At 37.6% G+C, this 12337-nt stretch overlaps 1 protein-coding gene across 1 annotated transcript in view; it reads left to right on the top strand.

The window, feature by feature from the left end:
* Positions 1 to 4128: 4128 nt before the first annotated feature.
* The window catches only part of PKDCC (protein kinase domain containing, cytoplasmic), a 127403-nt gene continuing 119194 nt past the window's right edge, over positions 4129 to 12337 (top strand). Inside the window, exon 1 of the mRNA XM_073673309.1 lies at positions 4129 to 5274. Within this exon, the coding sequence (XP_073529410.1) occupies positions 4483 to 5274 (792 nt within the window). The 5' untranslated portion in view covers positions 4129 to 4482. The remainder of the gene's footprint in view (positions 5275 to 12337) is intronic.

Raw genomic sequence — 12337 nt, forward strand, 5'->3', positions numbered from 1 at the left:
AAGTTATCTGTAAACAGAAAGATTGTGAGGGAATATTTAGCTAACATAAATGAGTTCAAGTCTCCAGGTCCAGATGAATTACACCCCAGAGTACTGAAGGAGATCGTAGAAGAAATTTTAGAACCACTCTCCATAATCTTTGAAAATTCTTGGAGAACAGGAGAAGTCCCAGAAGACTGGAGAAGAGCAAATGTTGTTCCTATCTTCAAAAAGGGGAAGAAGGTGGACCCAGGGAACTATAGGCCGGTGAGTCTGACTTCTATACCAGGAAAGATCTTTGAACAAATTATTAAACAACATGTATGTAAGTACATGGATAAGAATGAAGTGATTAACCAGAGTCAGCATGGGTTTGTAACTAACAAGTCATGTCAGACTAACTTAATTTCCTTCTATGACAGAATCACTGACTGGGTGGATCAGGGAAATGCTGTAGATATAGTATATCTTGACTTCAGCAAAGCATTTGACAAAGTATCTCACACCATCCTTATTGAAAAAATGACCAAGTATGCAATGGACCAGGCAACTGTTAGGTGGATTCATAACTGGCTTAGTGATCGGACTCAAAGGGTGGTTGTAAATGGCTTCACATCCAGCTGGATGAATGTCTCAAGTGGGGTACCACAGGGCTCCGTCCTGGGACCTGTATTGTTCAACATCTTTATCAATGATTTAGATGAAGGAATTGAGGGTAAACTGATTAAATTTGCTGATGACACAAAGCTAGGAGGGATAGCTAATACTAGAGAAGAGAGAGAGAGGATTCAAAAAGACCTAAATAAACTGGAGCAGTGGGCAGCAACCAACAGAATGGTTTTTAACAGGGAAAAATGCAAAGTACTACATCTGGGCAATAAAAATGAAAAAAGCATATACAGAATGGGAGGAATAGAGCTAAGCAACAGTACATGTGAAAAAGACTTAGGTATACTAATAGATCATAGACTAAACATGAGTCAACAGTGTGATGCAGCAGCAAAAAAGGCAAATACAATTCTGGGATGTATTAACAGAAGCATACAGTCTAGATCACGTGAAGTTATTATCGGTCTTTACTCCTCTTTGGTCAGACCTCATCTGGAATACTGTGTACCGTTTTGGGCACCACATTTTAAAAAAGACATAGACAAACTGGAGCAAGTTCAGAGAAGAGCGACCAGAATGGTGACTGGTCTGCAAACCATGTCCTATGAGGAACGGTTGCAGGATTTGGGAATGTTTAGCTTGCAAAAAAGAAGACTGAGAGGAGACTTAATAGCTGTCTACAAATATGTCAAGGGCTGTCACATTGTAGAAGGATCATCTTTATTCTCATTTGCAGAAGGAAAGACTAGAAGCAATGGGATGAAACTAAATGGGAGGAGACACAGATTAGATATTAGAAAAAACTTTTTGACAGTTAGGGTGATTAATGAGTGGAACAGGCTGCCACCAGAGGTGGTGAGTACCCCTTCAATGGACGTCTTCAAACAGAGGCTGGACAGACATCTGTCTGAGATGATCTAGTGAATCCTGCTTTGAGCAGGGGGTTGGACCAGATGACCCAGGAGGTCCCTTCCAACTCTACCATTCTATGATTCTATGATTCTATGAATTAGAAACTTTCCAGCAATGCGATTGGCTACAAATGTATTCAACGCAAATCAAACTTTTGGAGAGATTTCGGCGAAGTCTGCAAATTAGAACTTCAAATGATCCACTCATCTCTAGTGTTGGATATATCACATTATTCAGTTGAAATATTAATTAATTATTAATAATAAGGATAATAATTCTGACCCAGAGGTCAGATAGGTGTGGAGAGGTGATAACTTGTTTTCACCAGACAAACCCTTTAAGTCAACCAATGTTCTTTATTTTAGAGGCAGGATAGCAATAATAAACAGTAAAACAGGTAAGGCATGATTATTATAACCATGAATTATGTTGAATACATTGGAGGGTAAAAAGATAATAACCAAAACAATTGAATAAACAATCAGGGGTGGATAAACCATTGGTGCAACCTGTGCAGCCGCAGAGTGGTCCAATAGCTAAGGATGCCCACTACCACCTCCAAAAGCAGGTGAAATTGTGCAATATAATGAGCTTGTAAGGGTGGTGGACAATGACTGTCGCATTCTTACTCTTGAAGACACCAATCGCGTTATGTGTTATATTGTAATGTGAATAATGTCCTGCATCTTTTGTATGTATCATGTCATATGACTACAGTATACATCTAGTGGAATATCTAAACTCAAAACCTTTATACTCATCAATAATTTATATGCATAAACAGCTGGAATATAGTAATAAAATGTAACTTTTAATTAAATATAATAAAAACGACTTAATATATTAAAGTGCTCATGGTGCAAGTGCTCATTATAAAAAAATGACCACACCCAGGGCTTGATACTTCAGACGAATTCAGGGTACCAGGTAATTCCTCCAATTGCTGGAATTCAAATAATGTTCGCTACGTGCCCTGTAAAGTCTCCACAAGAGCAGTACCCAAGTGTGGCCTGCTCTAATGCAAATAACCCCTAAAAAAGAATTGCCCTCCCAACGCGTTTCCGTTTCAATATCGAGGCTTCATCAGGAGAGTAAACTTCATAATAAATCAGTGACAGATCACCGTCCAGCACTGAATAGGGCAAAAGCTTGGAAACTATCAAAACGTTTACAGCTACATTTAAGTAGCAAAATCCAAGTGCTGAAGTGGCAAACACATGGTTAACCTTACAGAGTGCTGCCAGAGTGTTCCTTTTTTTTTCTCTGACCTGGCAGCACTCTGTAAGGTTGGTGTGCACTTCTTAATGAATTTGGCGCAGATTACACCTACTTGCCCCTTATCAAGACTGGTGTACGAAATTACAGTTTCCATCTGGGCCTATGTATTCATACCTTTTAGCTTTTAGTTTTATCTATTTGTATCATGTTGCCGTCAAACTTTCTTAGGGTTTGGAATGACAAATCTGAGTAGTTATGCATCATTATGGATTGAGGAAATATATTGCACAGAATTAGGCCAATTTGGCATCTAGTAGACCGGAAAAGTTTGATTAAGTAAAGATGAGTGGATCAATTCGAGACAAATTGAATTCGCCTTGGATTTTGCAAAAAAAAATTGGATTCTCCCGAATGCAATTTTTTTGTGATTTTGTGGGCAACAGTCATTTTGCTAAATTCTAAAAGGTCTGGAAAGGTTTTAAAAAAAAATGATACCTCGCAACTCACACCATAGCCTGGTATCTGATCCTCCTCTCCATCCAGCCTTCTTTTATCTTTGTCACATGACATCTTCTTTGGGCATATTAATTTGATGCCTCTACTTCTGTCACCAAGTAGTGTTCTGACATCAAAACTCATGAGTGTCCTAAGCGGAGTACCAGAGGGGGATTTCAACGGGCCAAATGAGTAGTAAGACAAGTGAGACAAGTATCTTTTTATTTTTTTTAATATTATTTTACTATGTTCAGAGACTCCAGAGCATAATAACGAACATTCCCACTGAATAACATTGATGCAAACCAAATTTCTGGGCCAATTCCAAGCAAATTGCTGAATTTGAATTTCGACAGATGTTCTCTTCACTAGTTACACCTTTAATGTCTAATCTCTGGTTGTCACCAAATTTCCCAATAAAACAATAATTACTTTTAACACATCATTTAGAACTTTATTATATTTATTTAAATATGGAAGTTTTAATTCGTGAAAGTTTACATGTCATTTTCTTGCTTTGCGCTTATATGCAGATCAGTAAATGAATCCAGGAGTAAAGGGGTTAATTCTTCCCTATGTTTCCCATTGACTATGTTTCCCTGTGGTGAGTAAAATAACATACAACTGCTGTGCACTGGAGAGGGAGGTGAGGGATAGCCAGGTAATATGATACTTTCCAGGGTAATATGGCAATGGAATCAGTCTGCAGAGAGAAGTGCGGTAGTAATCAAGACTCTGGGACACCTTGCTTATTGTACATATGTGCACCACAGAGATTGCCTGTGTAAAATCCTGCCTGCTTTACTAGGAGTTAAACTGCTGGGGGCACCCGATGATCTGCAATTCAGGTCTCCTAGTGTTTCGCAGGCTGTGGCCTCTCTGCATATAAAAAAAATATATATATGAAGCGGTAGCCTAATCTCAGCTCATCCTCAAGTTTGAAGGCAAGGAAAATGCAATGAGCCACATGTCCTGATGCTAATGTAGGAGCCTTGTACAATCCAGGACAAGAGGAAGTGTTTTATCCCTCTATGAATGACTGATGCTGTCACTCAGCAAGAGGCTGGCCTTAAGAGATCCATCTGAAAACACGCCTTCCCCCTCATTCCTTCTCTGACAGTCCTGCAGTGAACATCCATTCTGTGTAGGATAAGGAGCTGCAGAGAAGTAAAGGCACCAACTTACGAGAACAGGGACAGAGGTTGGAGTGCAAAGTGAAGAAGAAAAATAAAGTTTAGTCTCAGGGATCCTTTAAAGTGTCTGCCTTTGATGAGTGAAGATGTCCAACAGTGCAAAGATTTAGGAATACAATGTGAAAGAAGAATTCTTCATCAGCTCCCATCCTTCCACCTAAACAGAAGTGCTGAAGACTGGAGACCCGAACACCTTCTGAGAATGAGAAGAAGAAAAATTGTAGTTGCAGGCGGCTTCTGTCTGTCCTTCTTCCTTGGCACGTTGTTAAATTTACTCTGTGTGCCAGGCTTTGATCATAACCATCACTTACAGGATAGAGGGACTCCTGTACCTCTTGGACAATCTTGGCACGACAATGAGGTATCTATGGACCTATTGAAGCAACTCCAAGACAGGTATCAGGAGGTGATCCGCTATAGAGAACACCAAGTCCCAGTATCAGCTACGGAAAGGCTTCTGAGACCTTTGGAGAGGAGACTTATGGACCTGGCCCAGCAATCTTCATCTGAACACAATCAGAAATGGGAAAACCCTAAGAGATCCAGTTCTGATCCGGACATTTTATCTCTGTCACATCCAAGTTCAAAAATAGATCTGTCCATACGGCCACCTTTGTTGGGTTGCCAGGACATCAGTAAAGGAACCAACGTACGATATCTTGGCTCGGGCTACACGAAAGCTGTTTATAAATTGGTGTTGAATGACACGGTGTCGGTGGCACTGAAATCTGTCGATTTTGGGGGACACGACATACAAAATTGCCTTAAACGGTATAGAACTTTGGATGATTGCTATAGGTTGGCATCCTTCAAAATTGTCAAAGAAATGATCTTACTGCAAAGACTTCAGCATCCAAACATCTTACAGGTAAGACTGAGCATCAACATGATTGAATAGCCCATCTAAAATTGTGTTTTTTGATTTTTTTTTCATGTTTAATCATTTGTTTAAAAAATTATTCTTTTTTCATATGGTATAATTAATCAATGCATCTAAGTAATTTCAATATGTATTTTTATCTGATATAGGTAGACCTTTGATTTTTTTAGAGAGGGGAGGAATGTGAAAATTCTTAGAATTCCATTTTGTTCATTTAAAAATTATGTAAAATTCAAATAAATATATATTAAAATAAATCCAAATGTAGATTTGCCTGTGGTCCTCAAAAGTTTCTGTATGCAGTGAGATGCTCTGCCTTCTGCTAAGTTCTTCCTGCATTTCCAGACAGCCTTGTTTGCAAGCAGACTTACTTTTTCTTCCTGAATTATTCACGGGACTCCAGAGATTTTTTTTTCTACTATGATACAAATCATTCTACGTTTTTAGTTATGTATTCGGATTGCACTTTCCAGATGCGCTCTTCGTATGCCTTGGATCTGAAATACATTCTCTCTGTTGACTTATGTTTTCTGGAGACAAGCTTAAGAAATGCAAACTGATGCATATATCAGGCATCACAGTACAGATGCCCCCTTTGGGATACATGCTAAGGAAAACATATCACCTTTTGAGCTTACCAAATGGCAATTATGCTGAGCCATCATTTGGGTTTGCTCTGGTCATAATAATTTCCCCTACCTTGATAAAAAAAATGTTGTAACTATTTATTGATTTAATAGCAGTCTAAAGTTGAAAAAATAATCTGTGTTATAACTGAAATGATTGCTTGTTGAGTACATTTCTTAATCTTTTCAGCTCGTCATTGACAGATGTCATCATCTGTCATCATTGATAAGAAGTCATCCATGTTTAAAAATTTCATCCGATAGTTTCTAGTCCATGAAAGAGCGGTCTCAAAAAAGATTGTTTGCCCTTCTCTTGATGTCAATGAATAAGTTTCACCAGCATGAATGACTGTGAATGAGTCAGCATATTGATCGTTCACTCAATGGTTGTTCAACCATCAATTTACTTTTATCGAATGTCTACGGCCACCTTAACACTTTAGGATTGCTGCATGTATGTATAACTGAGTAAAAGTACCATAGTAGCTTTAGTGCTACGTACCACAAAAACTAAAATAAGTTATGTCAAATGTGCATCAACCAAACTCGGCTGTCCTACATCTATACATCAAAATGTGTATGACCACCGGTCAACTATGTATCTAACGTTGTGTGCAAATGGCTCATAGGGTTTATTAATACTACTATATAGTGTAGCAGTAGCACATGGCCTAGCTAACTACTTTATGTTTCCAAAATTGCTCTACAAGGACAATCCAAGTGTTTTAAAGGATCACATCACCCCCCACCCATCTCCTCAAGAACTCCAAACAAGAAGTCAATCCTTGAGGTTTATTATATGCAGTGAGAAGCCTGTGCCTCAGCTCATTTACTTAGAGCAGGAAAAGTGTAAATCAAGCCCAGTCTTTCAAGAGAGAAAACAAGGCTATCTGTGTGCCTGAACAACACGGATCCGGTGTGTAGAATCTTTAGCACTATTGATAATTATAAAAATATTGTGCGGAACAGTTTCCCCTCGTGAGGAACAAGTGCTGCATTGTTGATTCAGTCGTGGAGAAAAAGCTCCGACAATGTTCTAATCAGATCAGATTATTTTCTGAAAGACACCTTTCCTACACTTGATGGTTTCTGGTAGATTCCCATGTTATTAAGATAGTAAGAACTGATATTTAGCTTTTTTTGCTTTACTATTGACATTCCAATGTGTTGATATGTTGATGGCAGATCCTAAGGGTAGGTTTATACCATCCAACGTTGGCCTATCGGCTACCTGTTTGCCGATTGCCAGTCGTTTGATATCGTTTTTAAACAGGCTGACCGTAATTTCCATGCACACAGAATAATCAGTAATACCTAATAGTATTTAATTTCATTGCCCTTGGTAGCATATGTTCTGCTTTGCTCATTCGTTGGGTAATTGGTAGCCTGTTTACATTGGCCAATTATCGGGAAAGGAAAGCTCATAAGTGGCCAATGTAAATGCACCATAAGACATCACAATTCAGCCTTAGATGATAATGCTTTCGATCATAGCTTCATGGTAAATTTGTCATGTCAGACACATCTTGGGAAGCATTGTGAGATCACACAATCTTGCGAAAAGATTGTTACAACCAGTCATTGCTTTGATTTGACCCCGATCCCACTAGTCTAATTTTCTGCCATTGTCACGCTAAATTGACTATAATATTGCCCCCTTGTACGACTTTGACATGTCATACTTTAGTAGTCTAAGACAAATACTATGTATTTTAATGATGTTTGCAATAATTTAATCAAGCGGCAAAATATTTTCAATCACAATTTTTACAGTGTGCGATTGGTAATGCTAAGATTGGAATACTTCCTCTTAGAATAAATCGAATCTTAGCAGAATGTCTCTGTGTATATGGGCAGCTCCTAGACAGTCATACTGGGTCTGATGGGGGGGGGACACAATTCTAATGTTTAGTGTGATGATTACAGTCAGATCAAATTGGGATAGGATTGTATAATTTACATCATGTCTGGAGAATCAGATTGGCTTTTATAATAGAGACTGATTGAATTGTGACTGTATTGGGGGGCACTGAATGGATAATGGAGTTTAGATAAAGAATAATCTATAGATAAACTATGTATACTCCGGGTCTATTGTGATGATGTTGAGGTTGATAGGTTTATGTTATAGCTAATTCACGGATAATCTGGTTAAATTGTGAAAATATAAAAGTAGTAGCAGATAAACTATGTCCAATCTGCCTGCATTGTGATGCTATTTAGATCTATATAGTTAATTCACGGATTATCTGGTTGTAATGTGATGATACTATGGCGGATATAGAAAACTAATACATAATCTGCAGTATTAAAGTATATATATATATATATATATATGTATACACATTCATATATAATTATATATATATAATTCATATATATCCTATATGTATTCTAATAATACTATACAACTGGCAGCTACTCTGTTCCTTACATTGAAACTAAAATAGAGGTAGATGATCTATTAAATCTATTAACTTAAATTGTGGTAACTAGTCCATGGATATTGTAGTTGTATTCTGATGATATTATGGTAGCGGTAGAAAAATTGTGTTCAGTCTGGCTCCATTGTGATGGTACTATAGCAGTGGTAGATAAAGGATGGATAAACTCCTTGGATTGTCATGACATTGACGCTTATATATAGCTAATCCATGGGCAATCTGTCTTGTATTGTGATAATATTATAGTAGTATGAGATAAAGTATGGACAGTCTAGTTGCATTGTAATGATGATATTGTATCTGATTATATTGTATGTATTGCAAAATAATGCAATTATAAGCTGATTAATTCTAAACTAATCAAATTTACTAGGAATTTCTCTCCCAAATGAACCAGAATTTTTGAGGATTCAATTTTGCTGGATTTTAAGAGATGGGAATGGGTTAGAAAAAAAACAATCAATTATTATACTCACTTATCTTTGGCCCTCTCCAAATCAGTTCCGCCATTACCCGACCCTCTGAACGCTCCTCTTCGGCCTTCTCATTTTGGGCCTCCAGCGCTGCCATTCTAAACTAGGCCCCACTTCTTCACGTGGGGTGCGACTCATGTCATTGACGTCAATTGTATGCATGGCACCCCGCCAGTCCGCATGCAACCCTACACGCATTATTAATGTTAATGAGGTGTGCCATGTCCTATGCAACAATGTAGGGTCTAGTAAAGACTGGTATGCAAGAACTAAAACAAAATAGAAGTGAGGAGACGGAGGAGCCAATCGGAGGACCAGTAGTGGTGGCAGAGGTTTGGGCATGGCTGAGGAAAGGTATGTACAAGGTTTTTTTTTCGCCCATTGCTGGCAGATTCATTTCCCACTAAATTTATTTAGATTTCCCAGTCAAATTGGAGCAAAACTGAATTTTTGCAGTTTCATTCTTCAATAAAATGTGCCTTTACTGTACAGTAGTGACTTTACAGTAGTTAAGGGGAAAACTGATGGCTTTATGCCGCGGCCCAGATAATCTCTGAGCACTGTCCATGTGTCATGATGATAGTGTTATCTAGATAATCTCCGCGATTTCATTGTATAGTTCAGATTATCTATACATAGCCGGGTTTTCTTAATTTAGCATTAACCACAACAAACGTAATTCAGTTGTCAGGAGATCAGACGCATTGCTGACCTTCTGGAGATCAAAGCCCGACATGTGATACTTTATAAGATTTTAATATCCATTCATTACAGCGTTAACACTGTTTGACCTACTACAGGCTGTCTGAACGCAGGCTAAACCTTCAGCCCGTTACTATAAAGAGCTGTAATCATGGCTGCACTGACAATAAATAACATTTACAAGGTGGCACACCAGTGCAAACCACAAGTAAATACATTTTATCTTCAGATCAGCCATTGCACAGGTCCATGTCTATTCAGAAATCTCCCCCTATTCTTTATATACAGATTGATCTTGTCAAACATAGGAGAGCTGAGTTTATCCTATAGCCCAATTTATTGCAATTTATCTTTGCTTTTTGTTATCTGCTATTTTACATAGGACTGCTACCATGTTGTCCCATCTCTGCTGTAGGTTTCATAGTTTAGGAGCACCTGCCTTTTATTTTTACCTAAGACATATGGTAAAAAAAAAAAAGATAATTAAAAAACTGTTTCTTTATGTATTTCTCTTATTAACCGCTCCCTTTAAGTACTTAATAAAATTAGTTAGCTCAACGGCTGAAGGAATCAAGGCCTAAGGCCTTCTTAACACGTTGTTTACTCTGTCTAAAAGAAGAAGCTATCTTTGTTTCCCATGGCAACCAATCCCAGCGCAGCTTTCATTGTACCAGGGCTGTTTACAAAATGAAACCTGAGCTCTGATTGGTTGCTACTGGCAACTAAGATGTTTTCCTTTGGACAGTTTTGATAGTTAAGGCCTCATTCAGACGTCCATGATTTTTCTGATACGTAAAAAAAAAAACGTGTCAGTGTTTGATTCAGTTTTTACCCTCAGTGTTTTGTCAGTGATTTTCTCTTATGAAAAAAATAAACAAAGCTTCTTCTACCCATTACAATGTTAAAAAGGGTATCAGTGATTTTTCACAGACCCATAGTCTTGCATTGACTAGTTTGATCCGCGACTTGGAACGAAAACAGATATGTCTGACATAAACTATAATGGAAAAGTTGTGAAAAACACCTAGAGAACTCGTAAGTGAAAAAGGATGGAGGCCTAAAGCCCTAGTTTATTTGTTGTAGCCTTTTTTACACACACATTGCTTTTTTTCATGTTTTATTTATCCCTTCAAGAAATCTATGGCCAATGCAAAAAGTACTTGTTTGTTTGTCATTTGTTTCACTCTTCCTACTGATAAAAGCCAACATCTGTGGAAATGTTTCTACCCCCAAAAAAGTGGCAAAAAATGCCAGAAACAATTAGGCTACATTCCCATGTTGAGTTTTAAGCCACGTTCACATGTTCAGTATTTGGTCAGTATTTTACATCAGTATTTGTAAGCCAAAATCAGAAGTGGGTAAAATATGCAGAAGTGGTGACGAGTTTCTATTATACTTTTCCTCTGATTGTTCCTCACCTGGTTTTGTCTTACAAATACTGATGTAAAATACTGACCAAATACTGAACGTGTGAATGTAGCCGTAGGTGAAATTTTTTTTACGCTGCGTATTTAAAAAAAAAAAGGAAAGTAACCTAATTTAATGGGTGCAAAAATGGTGCTGAAAATCTGCAATGTCAAAAACTCACCAAAACCTCATCGTGGGAACATAGCCTTACTGTAAAAACCCAACACATTAACACATTAAAAAAACGCTTGTATGAAACTACACTTTCCAATCCCAAAATGCAGCATTCCATAAACCACCTGTATTAGATCATGTTCACACGTTCAGTATTTGGTCAGTATTTTACATCAGTATTTGTAAGCGAAAATCAGGAATAGAACAATCATAGGAACAGTACTGTATAATAGAAACTCGACACCACTTCTTCATTTATCACCCACTCCTGGTTTTGGCGTATAAATATTGATGTAAAATACTGACCAAATACTGAACGTGTGAACGTGGCCTTATATTGATACACAATGCGGCAGAAGTGGCACATAGCCGATTCTGGTGGGCATGTGCATTGGATGCTGGGTGCCAACGAGCTACTCTGCCTAAGCCAGGGTAGAGCTAGGGCACTGAATCGAGTGGCCGGATCATCACTAAATATAATTTTTTTTGACTAATTTTCTCTTTTTTTTTGCTATTTTTTCACCAAATTCATTTTTTTACTTTGAGCTTTTTGTGCCTTTCTAAAGCACTTTGCTACTATGTTTGACTGATTTTCACTTTTTGGCTTTTTTTTCCCACCTAATTCATTATCTGTTTTGCTCCTTTTTTTTCGCCTTGTTGATGCTCTTTGCCACTTTTCTTTTACTTTTTTTTCTACTTTTATTCGTCAGTGCAGGTGTAGTTAGAAAAATCCCCATGTTTTCATCTATTTTTTTTAAATAAATTTGCAAATAACCCCCCTGGAATACTGTTTGTATAATTACTATATTTTTTTTTTTGGACTGTTGAAGATTAAAGTGCATAATTTTAACTCTACAAAGACGCAAAAACAAGCGAAAGAGCTTAAAAAAAAATCTTTGAATTAATGCAAAAATTCATCAAGCGTCCTGCTCTGTTTTGATGAATTTTGCGTAAAATCCGCCTGGGCAAAAAATAGACAAGTCCGTGACTTAAAAAAAAAAAACGAATCAAGGTCTAAAAAAAAACTTTTAACCCCCAGGGGAAGGACCTCTAGAGGTGTGGAATTTAATTACATTTCCTTCTGCTTGCCAACTTCATAATTGCACTATTAAATTGATAATGTACTGTGTCTATTTCGTCAATGCAATATCTGATATATGTTTGAGAAGTGAATTGACTACGTCAAGGTGACCCGATCTCTGCTCACAGGCCGATAATGGAAACA

Source organism: Phyllobates terribilis, unplaced genomic scaffold, assembly GCF_046119375.1.
Source record: "Phyllobates terribilis strain yellow unplaced genomic scaffold, ASM4611937v1 Scaffold_3__8_contigs__length_932513732, whole genome shotgun sequence".
NCBI lineage: Eukaryota > Metazoa > Chordata > Amphibia > Anura > Dendrobatidae > Phyllobates > Phyllobates terribilis.